The 18,755-nt window shown below is 46.6% G+C and overlaps 2 protein-coding genes across 5 annotated transcripts in view; one reads left to right on the top strand and one right to left on the bottom strand.

Annotated features, from left to right (window-relative positions):
• COPA (COPI coat complex subunit alpha) overlaps window positions 1-1,869 on the bottom strand; it is a 53,899-nt gene extending 52,030 nt beyond the window's left edge. The window contains exon 1 of one of the 2 annotated variants that reach the window (XM_003811879.5): window positions 1,721-1,869. In XM_003811879.5, coding sequence (XP_003811927.4) covers window positions 1,721-1,760 — 40 coding nt within the window. In that variant the 5' untranslated portion in view covers window positions 1,761-1,869. The remainder of the gene's footprint in view (window positions 1-1,720) is intronic. The other variant, XM_034938336.3, reaches the window with a different exon arrangement.
• A 51-nt stretch (window positions 1,870-1,920) lies between these two features.
• Window positions 1,921-17,567, top strand: NCSTN (nicastrin). 3 transcript variants are annotated; one of them, XM_003811882.5, is made up of 17 exons: window positions 1,921-2,071; window positions 3,307-3,411; window positions 7,595-7,718; window positions 8,145-8,266; window positions 8,701-8,846; window positions 9,821-9,971; window positions 10,295-10,404; window positions 10,653-10,805; window positions 11,489-11,593; window positions 11,763-11,840; window positions 12,722-12,894; window positions 14,251-14,353; window positions 14,459-14,554; window positions 14,856-14,943; window positions 15,195-15,349; window positions 15,636-15,848; window positions 16,764-17,567. In XM_003811882.5, the coding sequence occupies exons 1-17, from the start codon at window positions 1,987-1,989 to the stop codon at window positions 16,884-16,886; spliced, it is 2,130 nt and encodes a 709-aa protein (XP_003811930.1). In that variant the 5' UTR covers window positions 1,921-1,986; the 3' UTR covers window positions 16,887-17,567. The 3 variants fall into 3 exon arrangements, with proteins under 3 accessions (XP_003811930.1, XP_008962521.1, XP_034794246.1); XM_008964273.5 differs by lacking the exon at window positions 15,636-15,848 and having other exon boundaries at window positions 1,941-2,071; XM_034938355.3 differs by lacking the exons at window positions 9,821-9,971; window positions 10,295-10,404; window positions 10,653-10,805 and having other exon boundaries at window positions 1,941-2,071.
• The last annotated feature ends 1,188 nt before the right edge of the window (window positions 17,568-18,755 follow it).

Genomic DNA, 18,755 nt, shown 5'->3' with positions numbered 1-18,755 from the left:
ACAGGCATTTTGTCCCCCAATTTTTGGCTATCAGAAGAGCCTACTGAAGATACTTCTACACATAATCTAGCCTATTTGCATTATTACTGTCCTAGGCTAAAGACCTGTGAGATTGCTCAGGAATAGAATATGTGCACTTAACATTTTAGTACATATAGTTGAAATGTAAAAACACTGTATCAATATACAGTCTCACGAAGTTTATGGAGGTGCCCATTTTGCACACAGGCTGCTATCAGCTATTTGTTGTTTTGTTTTATAAATCTAAGACCCTCCCCCCAAAAAAGTAACTTAACTTTGTTTTTCTTGCATTTCTTTCATCACTAGTGAGGTGGAACTATTTTAATTATTTATTGAACATTTACAATTTTTCTTCTAAATTGTCTATTTTTCCATTAGGTTCTTTTTTTTAATTATGATATATAAGTACACTCAACAATGGATGTTTGCCCTCAAATATTATGACATCTTTGTTTTTCCTTCTGTACTGCCCAGCAAGAAATTAGGAGCAGAAAAGAAAACTGAAAGATTATGAAGACCCATTTCACATTTCACCTATACAGGTCTCAGAAATTCTTAATGGTACCCATCTTTCAAGGTCAAGTTTCCCAAGAGACTTAGAAACTGCTCAAAATATATTCACACATTGATAACAACCTCCAGTTTTTGAGCTACTGAGTCTACACCAGGCGCTGTAATAAATACACTCCATATACTTTCTCATTTTAATTCTCTCTATAAAAGACGATTTTACAGATGAGGAAATACAGACTTAGAGACATTAAGTAAGTCATCCAAGTCATACAGCTTGTTAGTGGATGTCTCAGGATTCCAAGGCAAGCCCATCTGACTTCAAAGACCAAGTTCCTAACCACTTTGTTACGCTGCATCTCACTAAATATTCTAGATACTATTTTTTCCAGGTCTCCGGAGACCTTACTTCTCTGACTTTCACATTCTAACATTCTGAGGCTAATACTGCGATCCCAGTATTTGCCCTCCACCCCCAACGACCCACACTCGAGCTCTAGAGCTGCCGTACTTAGCAAATAAAAATACGAGATGTCCAGATAAATTTGAACTTCTGGTAAGCAACGACAGACTAAAAAACTATTCATTGTTTACCTGAAATTCAAATTTAACTGGGTATCCTGCATTTTATCTGGCAACTCTATCAAGTTGAGACTTTATTGGGGTTATAAGCCTCAAGTACTATTTCCGGGTAGTAAATAAAGCCGAATGGAGGCACTGATGTTGAGATGCTGCAGCCAAGGCCTCCTTAAGTGAGGTAGCCACTACTCGTCTCCAAAAAGGCTACTGACTCGGGTGCGAGTAACAGAGATCGAGACTCAGTTCCCAGGGCCACTCCATATAACACAGTCATCAAAAAGCCAACAGATCACAGGGCCTTTAGAGCAGAACAATACAAATCGGGAGCACAGCCAAGAGAGAAAGGGAGAAGAAAGAATAGGGAGGGGGTCTAAGGAATCCCCTGCAGTGTGGGAGCCACTTTATAGGTAAATCGAAGCCCAAGGACACACCAAAGAAGAGGGGACTGGAGAACTGCTAGCCAGGCCCAACCTCTCTCCCACCCTCCGTCTTCCTCCGGGTCCGTCTGGTGGGCCCATTTCGACCAGCACCTCTACCCATTTTCTCTTCCCCGGTGTCAGCGCCGCTCCTGACATCCAACCTCCATGTTCCCCCTTTTATTCTCCACTACCTTTGACCCGCGCGCTCTTGGTCTCGAATTTGGTTAGCATCTCTCAGGTCTCCGACTCCGATGTCTTAATCCGAGCCCCGACACACCCTGCTGCCCTTCGGACGCCTCCACGTCAGCGACCCTCTCCCGCGGTTTCCGGAAGCGCCTGGAAACACGAACTTCCGGTCTCTTAGGCTCCGGGCCACAGAGACGGTGTCAGTGGTAGCCTAGAGAGGCCGCTACCCGACAGGAGCCGAACGGGGGCTTCCGCTCAGCAGAGAGGCAAGATGGCTACGGCAGGGGGTGGCTCTGTGGCTGACCCGGGAAGTCGGGGTCTCCTTCGCCTTCTGTCTTTCTGCGTCCTACTAGCAGGTGAGGCCTCCCCGCCCGTGAGCTCCGTTCTCTAAGGGGAACTCTCGGATCGGCCCCGCCGCGACCGCCACTGTCTCCCTTCTGGTTCCTGCTGCCCCTCTGTCCCCCCACCCTGTAAATCCTCTTTCTTTTTCGTTCCCACGACAGAAGTTCCCCCTTTGCCTGGACCTGAAGGTCCCTTCTCCCCCGCAGCACGTCGTGTCGCTTCACTCCCTTCTCTAGGCCTCTTCCTGGACTTCGAGCCTGACCCTCTCCCACTTTGTCCAGATGTCTCGTTTTTCCCACAACCCCAGCCACCCACCCCACAGTCGAAAGGAACAGGTGTGAAAGTTAGCTTTCTTCCTCGCGTTTAGACTTTTTGAGACGAAAGCAATCTTGTTCTGTGGGTGCTGTGCGGCGCTTAAAAGGTGGATTTCTTATTTCTTCCTCTGTTGATTACATCCTAAGTCTGTGTCCCCCTGCCTTGCCTCAGGTTTTTTTTTTTTTTTTTAATCAGTAAAGCAAGAATAAGGTAGGATATGGGTACTCTTAACTGTGAAGACCCTGAAGTAACGATTCAAGCAACTTTTGGCATTTATAATGTACTTAAGTGTTTGCTGATTCGCGTTCATTTACTGATACATGGCTTTTTAGTTGGTCAAGCCCTAAAATGCAAATGCCTGTGTATAACTATGACTGTGCCTTCCCCCAGTTCACATTGTTTTTAAGGATCCTCAAAGGAGAAACTACAGCTGCCCCACACTGTGGGCACACAAATGACCTGCTGATGTTAAATTAACTGACCCGTGTATGTCATAAGGTTTCTCTCAATTCTGTTCACACTCTTGGAAAAATGCCTCAGAAAGTTTTCTTAGCCCAGCACCTGTGTATTAACCGATTAGTAATATACATACAGGATATACAAGCAGAAGTGTGATCACCTGTGCAACCAGAATCTGGCAAATCTAAGGTCAAACACCTTTCCTTTGACCAAGTTTTCTCTCTTTTAGTGTCACTGTCAATGGCGCTACATGGACTTTGTAATAACCCTTTGAGGCACATAGCTGGGTGCCATGTAGAACATGTATCTGTTACGATAAGTGTGTGCCCAAGAAATAAGAAGAATGGACTTTAATCTCATTTTAGAAAGTATGATATTAAATGATTTACCCAAGCCATACTTCAGGTTAATGACACGATAGAAGCTAGTACCTGTGTCTCTCAAATTTTTCTAACACTTTTTATCTTCCGATCAGGTTTGTGCAGGGGAAACTCAGTGGAGAGGAAGATATATATCCCCTTAAATAAAACAGCTCCCTGTGTTCGCCTGCTCAACGCCACTCATCAGATTGGCTGCCAGTGTGAGTTGAGATGGATTCATGTTTGTGGACATTGATATTTGTCTGTGCCCTAGATACTAAGTAACATCCATGTCCTGCTTAGGAGTTTTGACACTTATATTGGACTGTATGTAGGCAGTTACAGATAACCGTCTGTCAAGCTAGGCAAGATAATTAATAAGAACTAACATTTAGTAAATGCTGCATACCAAGCTTTTTACATGTGCATCTCATACAACCCCCACCACAACCCCACAAAATAGGTCTTACTGTTATTGTCACTTTATAAATGATGAAACTAAAACTTAAGTTGAGTAACTTCCCCAAGATCATACTGGTAATAAGTGATGATGCCAGGATCTGGTGGCCCGAGCACTAAGCTAGGAGGCCTTTTTTTTTTTTGACACGGAGTTTCACTCTTGTCCCCCAGGCTGGAGTGCAATGGCACGATCTCGGCTCACTGTGACCTCTGCCTTCTAGGTTCAAGTGATTCTCCTGCCTCAGCCTCTTGAGTAGCTGGGATTACATGCACCTGCCACCATGCCCAGCTAATTTTTGTATTTTTAGTAGAGATGGTGTTTCACCATGTTGGCCAGGCTGGTCTCGAACTCTTGACCTCAAGTGATCCACCCACCTTGGCCTCCCAAAATGCTGGGATTACAGGCGTGAGCCACCGCACCCAGCTGAGCCAGCACTCTTAACCACCCTATTATACTGTTTTTTAAGGAGAAAAAAGTCTCATATTCTATGGTGTCCAGTCATCACTTGCACTCTGAACTTTTTGGAACCAAAATGGGCTTCTTAAAGGCAATGAACTATCTGAAGAGAAGGCACTGAAAATGCCAAATAGGCTGGGCGCAGTGGCACATGCCTGTAATCCCAGCACTTCAGGAGGCCAAGGCGGGTGGATCACTTGAGGTCAGGAGTTTGAGACCAATCTGCCAGCATGGTGAAACCCCCCCATCTCTACTAAAAATACAAAAATTAGCCGGCTGGCTGCTGTGGCATGCCTGTAGTCCTAGCTTCTCGGGAGGCAGAAGCAGGAGAATCCCTTGAGCCCAGGAGGCGGAGGTTGCAGTGAGCTGAGATTGTGACACCGTACTCCAGTATAGGTGACAGAGTGAGACACTGTCTGAAAAAAAAAGAAAAGAAAAGAAAATGCTGAATAATTGCAAGAGGAATTAGTGAAGCATTCTATTTATCCTTTTTTAAAACTTTTTTTCCTTAAATTCAACTGACAGGCCGTTTATTTTTACACTTTGTGTGTTCCAAAAGAAGGTGCCATGACACTGTGGCTTTAAAAACTATCAAAATCATAGGGCAGGAAAAGTAGTAATCTAAAGGCTAACCTGCTGTCTTCAGATTTTGTTTCCCATGGACAATAGCTCTGTCAGAATGTAGTTTTGCAGATAAGCAGGAAACTTGGGGTCTGATACTGGCTTCTTCATCATCAAATTGATCACCTCTGAATTTCAGTTTACCCCTGGAATAATGGTTGGAGTACTTGCATAAAGCTGAAAGTCAAATACCTCTTAATAGTTGTTTATTGATGATGCTAGGTAAATAGGGTGGTCTCAAAAGTGCTGTATAATTTCCTGAAGCCTTCTTCCAATTTGATAAGAGAAAACTGGGACACTGAGAAGTGAAGGACTTGTTCGTGGAAGCAGTTACTACTTTTTTAGCCATCTTTCCCTGAGCTATAGTATCTTAATTGTCCCATGTCCCTGCTATACAAAGCACTGGGAGTAGGTTGACTGGTTCCAAACAGCCCCAAATAAAGTTTTTGTTGTACTTAGTTTCTTTTTTTTTTTTTTGAGATGCAGTCTCGCCCTCTCGCCCAGGCTGGAGTGCAATGGCACAATCTCAGCTCACTGCAACTTCCGCCTCCCAGGTTAAAGCAATTCTCCTGTCTCAGCTTCTTGAATAGCTGGGATTACAGGCGCGTGCCACCGTGCCCAGCTAATTTTTTGTATCTTTAGTAGAGGCGGGGCTTCACCATGTTGGCCAGGCTGGTCTCGAACCCCTGACCTCGTGATCTGCCTGCCTTGGCCTCCCAAAGTGCTGGGATTACAGGCATGAGCCACCATGCCCAGCCCTCTGGACTTAGTTTCTGAACTGGTTTGTAGGTAGAAGAGAGCTAGGTCCAGGGTGGGCTGAGATCAGACTGCTGGTCTTGCTGGAACCTCACTATAAAGTACAGAAGGCCAGGACCCCAACCTCTTGTAACTAGGCTCTAAGAAAACTCCTTTGGGAATAAGTCATTCTACTCTATGTTCTTAAAACAGCTCTGTAGGAAGCAAAGCCTCTAGAGGTAAAGCCACGTGCCAGTACAGAGAAACAAGAGGGGGTAAGCGGGACTGTGGCCACTTCCTCATTAAGATCTTGGTTCCTTTTCAACCTACTTATTTCCAAATCTTACTTCATCATATCTGTCTTTTCTGAGCAGGCTCCGCCCTTTTTAATTAGTGTAGCTAACATGATAAAACTAAGGAGAAAAAAGTGATACCCAGATTTGATTTCTGATTATAATACTCTGCTTCTCTTAGATGCTTTAAAGTTCTCAAAGGGGGCTTTAAATAGGTTTCTTTTCCCTCCCTCCCTCCTTCTATCCTTTCTTCCTTCTTTCGTCTGTCCCCACAGTATGAGATGAATAGAGGTAGAAAACCTCATTGAAGGCACAGAGAAAATAAGCAAGTTACTTAAGACTACACCATTACTAGTTGGAACCCAGATTAGAATCCAGGTTTTTTTCAGTCCAGTATCATAGTTTGTCTTCTTCCTGTCCTCCCTGGAGTTGAAGTTTTGGGGGGTGTGTGTGTGTGTGTGTGTCAGAGTCTCACTATGTCACCCAGGCTGGAGTGCTGTGGCACAATCTCAGCTCACTGCAGCCTCCGCCTCCCAGGTTCAAGCAATTCTCCTGCCTCAGCCTTCTGAGTAGCTAGCATTACAGGTGTGCGCCATCACACCTGGCTAATTTTTGTATTTTTAGTAGAGATGGGGTTTCGCCATGTTGGCCAGGCTGGTCTTGAACTCCTGACCTCAAGTGATCCACCCACCCACTTCGGCCTCCCAAAGTACTGGGATTACAGGCATGAGCCACTGTGCCCGGCCGAAGTTATATATGTTTTAGTTGCCACACTACCTGTTCCTTTTCCCATGTTTTAAATGCTGTGGCAAGGGCCGGGCATGGTGGCTCACTCCTGTAACCCTAGCACTTTGGGAGGCTGAGTGGGCATTTAAAACTCTAAAGTGATTCTGATATACAGCCAGGGCTGAGAACTACTGGTCTAAAATAATTGATGAATAACATATCCAATTTTCTGTAGGGAGAAGACTCACAGGGAGACCCTAGGATATCTCCACACAGATCACTGGGGACTTAAGGAGTATTACCTAATGCCTTGAATTATGTAGAATTCAAAGTATTCTGGACTCTGGGTCATCCATCCTCTAATACAGTGCTTCCCAATCTTTATCATGTCATGAGACACATAGAAAATGTTATTTGTATGGCATCCTGGCACATAGAGAAATGGGTGATATTTTCAGGGCATCCTGGGGTAAATGATAAGTAGGCTCCTGGCTGGAGGTGACTTTGGAAACCCTAGGTTTCCTGGAATGAGGAGAACCAATGAGAGCACATCTCTGATCCATTCGAGGCTTACCAATTGGGAAGCTCTGTTTTAGAAACCTCAGAGTTCTTGATTAACCTCATCTAAAACCGGCCAGAAGCAAGTAAAGTCATTCCCAAAAAGGGCAAAAGGAATGACGATCCAGGAAAGCTCCTGAGGCCAAGGGCATGTATGCATGTGTTTTTACAAAGGAAGATTCAAAGCTAAAACCCTGAGCTAGAGATTTAGTGGCATTTCCTAGAGAAAATATAGGCTTGAAAACTTTGGTGTCTATTGTTGTAGAATCTTATGTATATGGCTAAATAAGGTTGAGGGCAGAGGGCAAAAAAATGAAGTTCACAGAACCTTTCTGGCATATAATGAGTCCTCTTGTGCTCTTTTATATTCCATTCCCTCCTGATAACCTTCAGATGGAGCTGGGGCAACAGCTTTTCAGTTCAAATCTAGAGGTGCCCGTATTCACCCAAATATGTTGTGACATCTTTAGGGGATAAAAGATACGCAGAATCAGTGAGGCAAAGTCAGAATTGTTAACTATGGGAGCTTTAATTTGACTCATTCTGTCCTGGCAGCTTCAATTAGTGGAGACACAGGGGTTATCCACGTAGTAGAGAAAGAAGAGGACCTACAGTGGGTATTGACTGATGGCCCCAACCCCCCTTACATGGTTCTGCTGGAGAGCAAGCATTTTACCAGGTAAGAACTAGATGTATCTGCTGGGAAAACATCCATAGAGGGAAAGTTTCAGTGAACAGTCCTCACACTTATTAGTGAAAACTTCCCTTGGCTGCCCTGGTCTGGTCAGGGGAGAGGGCAGGGTAGTCCTCAGAAGGAAAGGTGTACCATCAAAAGAATTGATCTTGAGCTTAGGGCTAAATTTCACCTACCTGTCCCTGAGTAACCCTGGGCATCCCTCCCCTCCCTCCCTGGGGTCCTTACTCACTAAAGCTCTACTTTTTAGAGCAGATCATTGTCCAGACTCAGAATTTAGAGACTGAAAGGGAAGAAATAAGTCAACAGTTTGATTCCCCTAGTTCCCCATTTGTTTCCATCCTGCAGGCAGGATGTCAGGCTGTCTGATACCTTCCTGTGTTCCTTCATGGAATTCCTTTCCTATTCCAGGGATTTAATGGAGAAGCTGAAAGGGAGAACCAGCCGAATTGCTGGTCTTGCAGTGTCCTTGACCAAGCCCAGTCCTGCCTCAGGCTTCTCTCCTAGTGTGCAGTGCCCAAATGATGGGTTTGGTAAGTGTCCCAAAGGATCAGGAGAGCCTACTGTCACCTAAGGCTCACTGTTGCTTCGGTCTTACGTCTTTGTGAGGGATGTATATGTGTTTGTGTCTGTGTGTAGTGTCAGTAACTGACTCCCAAACAGGGGGTAGTGTTTATTTGTCTTTGCTGCTCATCCCTTCCCTCTCCTGCTTCCCCTTCCTTTGCTTTACCTGGCATTATCTCTTTTTGTCACGTGTTCACATCCCTAATCTTACAGCCTAAGACTCCCTGATACCATTGTCTTTCTATTTTAGTGTGGATGGTAATAGACTTCATGCCTACTTCTTTGAGTCACCACCTCCTTTTGAACTCTTAGTCTCAACTGAAAGATTCTTCTGCCGTCACCTGGTTCCTAAGTACTTGGTGTCCCAGTAACCAGTCCCCCTATTCCCCATCCTTCCCTTCAGGTGTTTACTCCAATTCCTATGGGCCAGAGTTTGCTCACTGCAGAGAAATACAGTGGAACTCGCTGGGCAATGGTTTGGCTTATGAAGACTTTAGTTTCCCCATCTTTCTTCTTGAAGATGAAAATGAAACCAAAGTCATCAAGCAGGTAATGACACTGCCAGCTCCTAGCAATTCCAGTTAGAAAGAAGATTATTTTTCTAGCCAGGTGTGGTGGTGTGTGCACGTAGTCCCAGCCACCCGGGAGGCTGAGACAGGAGGATCACTTGAGGCTGGGAGGCAGAGGTTTCAGTGAGCTGAGATGGCACCATTGCACTCCAGCCTGGGTGACAGAGCAAGGCCCTGTGTCACAAAAAAAAAAAAAAAAAAAAAAGGATTATTTTATAGGCTCTCCTATTTGGAGGGTGGCTCATTCTTCTGGTACACCTGCTGAAAGACGGTTGCTCCAAAAAGAACCAAGACGTTTATTTTTCTCACATTCTTTCCCCACATTTTGCTCCTACCTGATATTACAGCATTAAAGCCTTTTAGACTAGAAGAAAATATAAATAATATCTGAAAGAGTAATATGAAACAAGGTACACAGCCCAGGTTAAGAACCACTAGTATCGTTAAAAAAAAAAGCATTGGATTAGAGATGGAGAAATTCAATTTGGTAATTTCTGAGCTTCTTTTTAGCTCTAATATGCCTTAATTCTGGTCTAGTATTTCCATTTTGACTCATAGAGTAGTTAAGAGATTTGTCCAAAGTTGCAAGGTGAGTTGATCTCCAAGCTGTGTCATATCTGATTTCCTATCTCTAGTTTGGTGCTCTTTGTATCAGACCACACTGAATCTTTTCAGTGGCTGAAGCTTCAGATTGGGCCAGGCCATCTGGAATGGGATAATTTCATCTCCAGCTAAACCACTGAGTCTGCAACCCTTTGTAACTCTTGATGAGTTTTTTTCTTTGACCTTATAGATCCTATGGTGGTTCTAGGATAACTATAGCTCAGGGATAAATGTCTCCGAAAAGGGTGTGGCTCCATCCCAAAAGGATGGAACTGGGCCCTCCTCCTTCTGGGATGTAAGGGAGGGCCTCCACAAACTAGCTGTCTCAGTGGGGTCCATCTCCCCTTTCAGTGCTATCAAGATCACAACCTGAGTCAGAATGGCTCAGCACCAACCTTCCCACTGTGTGCCATGCAGCTCTTTTCACACATGCATGCTGTCATCAGCACTGCCACCTGCATGCGGCGCAGCTCCATCCAAAGCACCTTCAGCATCAACCCAGGTAGGGCAGATCCGAACCATGAGGGTAATGGAATAAGGGGCAGAGGGAGAGTGGAACCAGGCCAGGGAATGTTAGAGAGACTGTAATAGGGAAGGAGTAGACACCATGAAGGAGCTCTGCATGGGAGAACTAGAAACAATTCTGAAAAATTTAGGCAGCTTGTTCCTAAAGTGGATAGTGGCAGAGAAGCCAACCTCGGACTGTTGGAAGTAGAGAAAACGACTTAGAGTCCGTGGGGCACTGGTCAGAGATTTCCAATGTTGCCTTTATAGCTACCCTCTCCTTTAGCCTTGTTGATCTCTCATTGTTTGTGTCCTGCTTAGAAATCGTCTGTGACCCCCTGTCTGATTACAATGTGTGGAGCATGCTAAAGCCTATAAATACAACTGGGACATTAAAGCCTGACGACAGGGTTGTGGTTGCTGCCACCCGGGTGAGTGTTGGCTTCTGATCAGGATGGGCAGGGCTGGCACAAAAAGAGCTGGTAGGCCCCGCTCTAGCATATCAGATTTCAAAGTTGCTAAATTGGGAAGCCTCAAATGGGGAGGAATCTGGGCTGTGGGACTCCTGGGTTGTCTCCATTGCCACAGGACAGGTATATTCTCTTGACTGGAGCAAGAAAGGAGGTTTGGGGCCAGTTTTAAAGTATATATCCCCTGACTTTTCTTCTGTTGTACCTAGCTGGATAGTCGTTCCTTTTTCTGGAATGTGGCCCCAGGGGCTGAAAGCGCAGTGGCTTCCTTTGTCACCCAGCTGGCTGCTGCTGAAGCTTTGCAAAAGGCACCTGATGTGACCACCCTGCCCCGCAATGTCATGTTTGTCTTCTTTCAAGGGGTAAGGGCTCTTTGGCTGGGGTGCAATGGCAGGGAAGAAAGAGGATAGTAAAGATGAGAGTGGCTACTGGTTGGAGAAGACCTCAGCACTTGACCTAAGTTGTTAACCACCACAGAGCTTCTGGATGTGTCTACATGTGTCTCCCCTTTAGATTCCTCCATTTTAGGAAGCTTAGATTCCTTCTTTTTAGGAAGCTTTTACACGCTGAATTGGTATGTAACCAGCCCCCTCTTTCTGCCACTGATAAGATATATTGGAGGCGGCCTTTTACTTTTATTCTCTGGACTCCTTTACTGCTATCTCCATCCAGGAGCCCTTAGGCTCCTGACTCTCATCACTAGGACCACAGCCCTAGAATAAGGGAACAGCATCTGTGGCTGAGTCACTGGAGGTGGGGGACCGTTAAGAAGCAGACACATAATAGCTGATGTTCATCTTAGGCCTTTACTAAGGCTACTTTCCCCATTTCTGGGCTTGAGAAGTCTTGTAATACATATGAGGGATAGTCACAGCTGGGAGGTGGGGCCAAGAGAAGCCGAAAGTCACATGACTGTAAGCTGACTAGCAGTTGAGGTGACCTGAGATAGTCGTCTTGCCTACAGCTTTGATGATCTGGCCGCCTTCGAGGCTCTCCTAACCCTTTGGAATCTCTGTTCCCCCTCCCACCTACCTCCATCTCTCAGGAAACTTTTGACTACATTGGCAGCTCGAGGATGGTCTACGATATGGAGAAGGGCAAGTTTCCTGTGCAGTTAGAGAATGTTGACTCATTTGTGGAGCTGGGACAGGTATGTGGCATGTCCCCCAGCCCCTTCCTTTTTAATTAAATCTTCCTCCTTTGTTGTTCTGCGGTCTTAACTGCAGGAACCGCCGCCTCTTCCCTTGACTTCTATCCCCTAGGCATGGCCCAGAACAGGAGACTGATTCTAAGTGTTGTTTCTTCATCCTCCCCCCCAGGTGGCCTTAAGAACTTCATTAGAGCTTTGGATGCACACAGATCCTGTTTCTCAGAAAAATGAGTCTGTACGGAACCAGGTAACCTGAGCATCTCCCCTCATTTCCTATTCCTACAGCTCAGAATCCAGACCCCAACCCCTGCCCTGTTTCCACCAACCCCCAGGGCCTGTGAGACAGGGTAAGAGACAGGATTGGATTGGGTGTTGGCCAAAGGATGAACACCACAGCTGTTGTTGCTGCTGGGAAGAATCAGGAACTCAGTGACATTCCATTGGTTCCCTGGACTGGGTAGTTCTCTGATCATTTGTTGCCTAGCAGACTACCACTGCCCATTAAGGATAGGTGAGTGACTAGCTCCCTTCTTGCCTTGCTGCCCCATGGATCCAATTGTCAAGGCTGCTCTGCCCAAGTCCTGGCTGTGTCACACTCGCTGCCCAACTTGTCCTCCACTTTCCTCATTGCTTGTTCAAAACCTTCCCCTCCCTCTAGGTCCACCTTTAGGTCTGCTTTTTTCCAGGTGGTCCTCTTTCTGCAATTCCAGCCTTCAGCATCATCCCTGCTCTGGACTCCTGTAGCATTTAAAGAATTGGTTATCTGTTTGGCATTCAGCACGCAGTTTTCTATTATTATTTGCTCCCTTCAATTCTGCACAATAAATAATAAGTGAAGCATCCACTGAGGATAAAGCAGAGTCTTGAAGACAGTAGAATTTACTTATAAATATGAAAAAAAAAGGTCTCTTCTTTATGCCCCAATTTTCTAACTCTAAAAAGAATGGTGGAAGCTACAGGAAATTCAGAGAGCCTTGGTCCCAAAAGGCTTGAGGGATAAAGGTCTACTAGAGATAGGGTAGCTCCCCAAGCAGGGGACTTGAAGTATAGAGCATTTCAGGCCTAAAAGAGACCTCCTGCTTCCCATCCCCCAGCCTCCCATCAGTTAATCTCCCTCGTACCCCCCAGGTGGAGGATCTCCTGGCCACATTGGAGAAGAGTGGTGCTGGTGTCCCTGCTGTCATCCTCAGGAGGACAAATCAGTCCCAGCCTCTCCCACCATCTTCCCTGCAGCGATTTCTTCGAGCTCGAAACATCTCTGGCGTTGTTCTGGCTGACCACTCTGGTGCCTTCCATAACAAGTAAGAATCACTTGGCCCTGCACCCTCTTCATTCTTGAAGAGAGTCTATTCTGCAGTCTGGGAGGAAGGTCACTGCCCTCCGCTTTCCCACACTACCCCCTCCAGAACTTCAGGTCCATCTGTATTCTTTGCTCAGTGGCGTTTTCACATCTGAACTGAAACCCTTATTTGTTTGACTGGATATTCATCTTAGAAACTCATCCTCACCCTTAGCCCTTTACTGTCAACAATCCTCGGTTATGGTTCCACTGCTCCCTAGCTCTCCAGGGTCCTGAGTTCCTCAGGGCTGCCAGCAGAGGGCATCATCTCAAACACAAGCATGGGAAGGATGGTGGGGGCCCTTTGGCTAGAAGACAGAAAGCAGTCCTTCTCTGGAACTCACCCAGAGGTGCCAGAAACAGTATTCATACTCTGTGAAATGTACCATGTTCTTGCCATGTAGTAGATGGCCATGGTTCAGTGCGAGCGTAAAAGTGCCTCCTATAGCTGATGGGGCTCCAGAGATACAAAGGGTAACTCCGGGTTACCCTTTAACTGCTCCTAACTTGAGGCCTTGGATAACAGGGGACTTCTTACTCAGGCTGGATTGCCAAGCTTCCCTAGGGCCAAATGAGTTTCGTAGTGAAAATGCTTGAGCTCTATTTCTGACCCTAGCACCTTCTCATTCATTTAGGGGAGTGACCGTCCTAGCACTTACGGTCAGCTGTCTTCTCTAAAGCTATCCTTGTACCACTTTGGGGCAAGTGAAGATTCATCATTTGAACACATTTTGGATTTGATTATGTAGCTGACTTGACTTTGTGTGGGACAGGGATTTACTGATGGTAAAGACTGTGGAGCTCAGCCTCTCTTTTAAGATCTATCTCCTTGGGGCTCCATAAGGATCATCATGGTGATTTTATCAGTGTATTCTTATATATCAGTGAGCAGACCTGATCCTAAGACCTGCTAATCACCTCCTGCTCCCAGCCACCCTAAATATAAATGTTCATTGGAACAGTTATACAACTGATCTCATGATATATGGCAGAGTTCTCTGAAAATCATCTTAGCCATCCCCCATATCTCCAGCCCAAATGATGTAGAAGAGTCTCTCCTTTGTTTGAAGATCTGAGCTCATTCAGCTTTTCTACCTTGTCTGTCAGGAAAGTCTTTAATTTTCACTAACCACCTCACCCTTACTCCTACCTCCCTGTTCTCCACACCTTCTGCAATATGGGATCCTGATTGTCTCTCACCCCTTTCTTCTGATGCTGAAAATGAGATACTGAGTCCCTGCATAAGGAGCATTTGAGGGAGGAAAGGGGCAGAGCCCTGGCTAAATGTAGCCAAGGCTCATGCCGGCTTTCCTGGCAGATATTACCAGAGTATTTACGACACTGCTGAGAACATTAATGTGAGCTATCCCGAATGGCTGAGCCCTGAAGAGGACCTGAACTTTGTAACAGACACTGCCAAGGTAGCACTGAGCCAGGCTGGGTGGGAGCCTGGGACACACAGTGAAGATGCTAGCATTTGAGGATTGGAGAGGTGGGCCATTCAGCCCCCTCCTCACCTACCACAGGCCCTGGCAGATGTGGCCACGGTGCTGGGACGTGCTCTGTATGAGCTTGCAGGAGGAACCAACTTCAGCGACACAGTTCAGGCTGATCCCCAAACGGTAAGCAGATGGGCCCTAGCTCCTTCTTTCTGTTTACACAGCAAGCTGTCCCTATCCTCCCTTGCCCTAGTGTCCCAAACCTTGGAATTCCACATGACTGTTGATGCCGGTGAGAATGCCTCATGCCGCAGAGAGCTCTTGGGTGGGCCTCATCTGCATCTTATGAGCCAGCCACTGTCTCCCAACTCCAGTCTATCTGGCCAGTCTGGTTCCTGCCCCATGACTGGGTCTCCATTGATAATTCTTTCCCTGGGCTCCCTTCAAGTCACAGGGTTTTCTCTCTTTACTGTTCCAATCCTAGGTTACCCGCCTGCTCTATGGGTTCCTGATTAAAGCCAACAACTCATGGTTCCAGTCTATCCTCAGGCAGGACCTAAGGTCCTACTTGGGTAAGCATCTGGTGTGGGAATGGGACCCTTAGCTGAGGAAAGGGATAGAGAAAAAGTCATTTTGGTTTAACCTTTATTATTTTTTTTCTTTTTCCTCTCTGTTTTTCTTACCCCGTTTTCCTTTCTTTCTTCTCATATTTGATGGATCCTTTTCCATTGCCCTTCTTTCTGGCTGCTGCCAATCTTGGGCTTTTCCTATTTCACCCACCATCCACCCACCAAATCTTCCCTTCCTTTTGGTCTGCACTCAGGTGACGGGCCTCTTCAACATTACATCGCTGTCTCCAGCCCCACCAACACCACTTATGTTGTACAGTATGCCTTGGCAAATTTGACTGGCACGGTGGTCAACCTCACCCGAGAGCAGTGCCAGGATCCAAGTAAAGTCCCAAGTGAAAACAAGGATGTGAGTGGTGGTGGGTGTTGGAAGTGCCCTGGGGCCCCTTTCCCTTGGGAAAGTTGGAGGTTCTTCTAGACCTAGTTAGACCCAGGGGATTGGGATAGAGAGGTGGAGAGAGGCAGTCCTCAGCAACTGGGTGTTGAAAAGCCTGGGTGAAAATGGACCATCTGAAGGGTAAAGGGACAGCAGCCAGTTAGCTCAATTGGTTAGAGCATGGCACTGATAGAGGGTAGAGGGAACGAGTGAGAAGAGGATCACCCTAGCCGTGTGTTGTGGCGCATCTTCTGTGCAGCTGTATGAGTACTCATGGGTCCAGGGCCCTTTGCATTCTAATGAGACGGACCGACTCCCCCGGTGTGTGCGTTCTACTGCACGATTAGCCAGGGCCTTGTCTCCTGCCTTTGAACTGAGTCAGTGGAGCTCTACTGAATACTCTACATGGACTGAGAGCCGCTGGAAAGATATCCGTGCCCGGATATTTCTCATTGCCAGCAAAGAGCTTGAGGTGAGATGGGGCAGGGGGGTAGGTGGCAGGGATCTGTTTGACTTCTTTCTCTGCTTTCTTGTGTCATATAGCCCTTTCCATCTCCCATTTGCCCCACATTTGTAGCAAAAGCCTACTGCAAATCTGTCCCTGGTCAGCCAGCATGTTCCCTTAGGAGGCCTTTTTTTTTTTTTTTTTTTTTTTTTTTTGAGATGGAGTTTCATTCTTGTTGCTCAAGCTGGAGTGCAATGGCACGATCTCAGCTCACTGCAACCTCCGTCCCCTGGGTTTAAGCAGTTCTCCTGCCTCAGCCTTTCGAGTAGCTGGGATTACAGGCATGTGCCACCACACCCAGCTAATTTTTTTTTATTTTTAGTAGAGATGGGTTTCACCATGTTGGTCAGGCTGGTCTTAAACTCCTGACCTCAGGTGATCCACCTTTCTTGGCCTCCCAAAGTGCTGGGATTATAGGCGTGAGCCACTGCACCCGGCCAGGAGGCCTTTCTTCACAGATAGTTTGAGTAGATGTTCATTCTGGAGAGCCCCTGTGGATCCCAGAACTCTTTCACAGCTTCAACTCCCGGCTGGCATTCCCCATCTGGCACAGCTGGGATGAGTCAGTCTAATGTACTGAGCTCCTGTCACAAGTCAGTAATGTAAGTGCCGCAAGGGAACCAAAGCCATGGGCCCTCCTTTCAAAATGCCTAAAATCTAAGTAATACAAGATGGAAGCAAGAACAGAGATGCTTTACTTCTCTTTTCAAATGGGGAGACAAAGTCTGTAGGCTGGAGAGATGTTGCCCATGATTATTCCATACTTGGTGCTTAGAGCCAGCATCCGAATTCCCATGGCTCCAAACCCCAAACAGTTATCCAAAAAACTGCACTGAGTTCTGAGAATGCCTTTGTCCTTTCCTGCCCTCCCTCCCCCTGCAGTTGATCACCCTGACAGTGGGCTTCGGCATCCTCATCTTCTCCCTCATCGTCACCTACTGCATCAATGCCAAAGCTGATGTCCTTTTCATTGCTCCCCGGGAGCCAGGAGCTGTGTCATACTGAGGAGGACCCCAGCTTTTCCTGCCAGCTCAGCAGTTCACTTCCTAGAGCATCTGTCCCACTGGGACACAACCACTAATTTGTCACTGGAACCTCCCTGGGCCTGTCTCAGACTGGGATTAACATAAAAGAGTGGAACTATCCAAAAGAGACAGGGAGAAATAAATAAATTGCCTCCCTTCCTCCGCTCCCCTTTCCTATCACCCCTTCCCCATTTCCTCTTCCTTCTCTACTCATGCCAGATTTTGGGATTACAAATAGAAGCTTCTTGCTCCTGTTTAACTCCCTAGTTACCCACCCTAATTTGCCCTTCAGGATCCTTCTACTTTTTCCTTCCTGCCCTGTACCTCTCTCTGCTCCTCACCCCCACCCCTGTACCCAGCCACCTTCCTGACTGGGAAGGACATAAAAGGTTTAATGTCAGGGTCAAACTACATTGAGCCCCTGAGGACAGGGGCATCTCTGGGCTGAGCCTACTGTCTCCTTCCCACTGTCCTTTCTCCAGGCCCTCAGATGGCACATTAGGGTGGGCGTGCTGCGGGTGGGTATCCCACCTCCAGCCCACAGTGCTCAGTTGTACTTTTTATTAAGCTGTAATATCTATTTTTGTTTTTGTCTTTTTCCTTTATTCTTTTTGTAAATATATATATAATGAGTTTCATTAAAATAGATTATCCCACACGACTTGTACTGCTAGTTATTCTTCCCAGGCCACCTTGTTCAGCGAGCCTAGACTGGAAGTCATGAAGTTATCTTTTATGCTATCATCTTGAGCTCCAGAGGACCCAAGGAGTAAGGCTCTGTCAAAAACAGTTGAAGTCCTTTCAAATTGCAGAGCCCTGGTTCTCCTCTTGTAAGAACAATGTTAACATAGTTTCTTCTCACTTTGTAATGAACGGGCATTTCTTTTTTTTTTTTTTTTTTTTTTTTTTTTGAGATGGAGTCTTGCTCTGTCACCCAGGCTGGAGTGCAGTGGCGCGATCTCGGCTCACTGCAAGCTCCACCTCCCGGGTTCACGCCATTCTCCTGCCTCAGCTTCCCAAGTAGCTGGGACTACAGGCACCCACCACCACGCCCAGCTAATTTTTTTTGTATTTTTAGTAGAGACGGAGTTTCACCATGTTAGCCAGGATGGTCGCGACCTCCTGACCTTGTGATCCACCCACCTCGGCCTCCCAAAGTGCTGGGATTACAGGCGTGAGCCACCGCGCCCGGCCATGAACAGGCATTTCTTTATTCACCCTGAGACACTGGCTGGGGTCCAGAGATGAAGAGAATATAACCCTAACCCTCGAGTAGCTCAGTTGGGATGAGAAGAGAGACAGACATTCTCACAACTACATGTAATCCAGTGTAATAAAAGGCATAATCGCAGCATATCCCAAGTGCTCTGGTAGCACAGAGTGAAACTCAGGACCATGTCAGGGGTGACATTCAAGTGATGATTTAAAGCGTTCACCAGGTGTGGAAGCACAGAGTCAAGAAAAGGAGTGAGTCATGTTTGGGAGATGGTAAGTTCAGTGTGTCTGAGCCATAAGCATCAGCAGGAGGCGAGGTTGGGCTAAATCCCGAAGTTCTTGGCTGGCATGCTGCTAAGGAGTTTGGGTTTCTGTTAATGGTGGGCCTTTTGTAGGCCAAAACAAGTTTGGACTGTTTTAGAAAAAGAACATCACCTCTGTAGAGATCCTCAAATTCCCTGGGTCTTCACGGAGGCAAAATTCTGGAGTATAGCAGCACTGCTAAATAATCGTGGGCAGCGGCTGAGTCAGCCAAGGGGGAAAGAGAACCTGCAGGAGCAGAAGCCTAAACCCAGCCTTCACTCCACTGCTGGCCAGGAGGCTGCTTCTGACACGTGCCTGAATACTCGCAGCA

The sequence above is a fragment of the Pan paniscus genome, chromosome 1 (assembly GCF_029289425.2).
Source record: "Pan paniscus chromosome 1, NHGRI_mPanPan1-v2.0_pri, whole genome shotgun sequence".
NCBI lineage: Eukaryota > Metazoa > Chordata > Mammalia > Primates > Hominidae > Pan > Pan paniscus.
The sequence above is the reverse complement of the archived record's forward strand: the minus strand, read 5'-3'. Positions and strand labels throughout refer to the sequence as shown.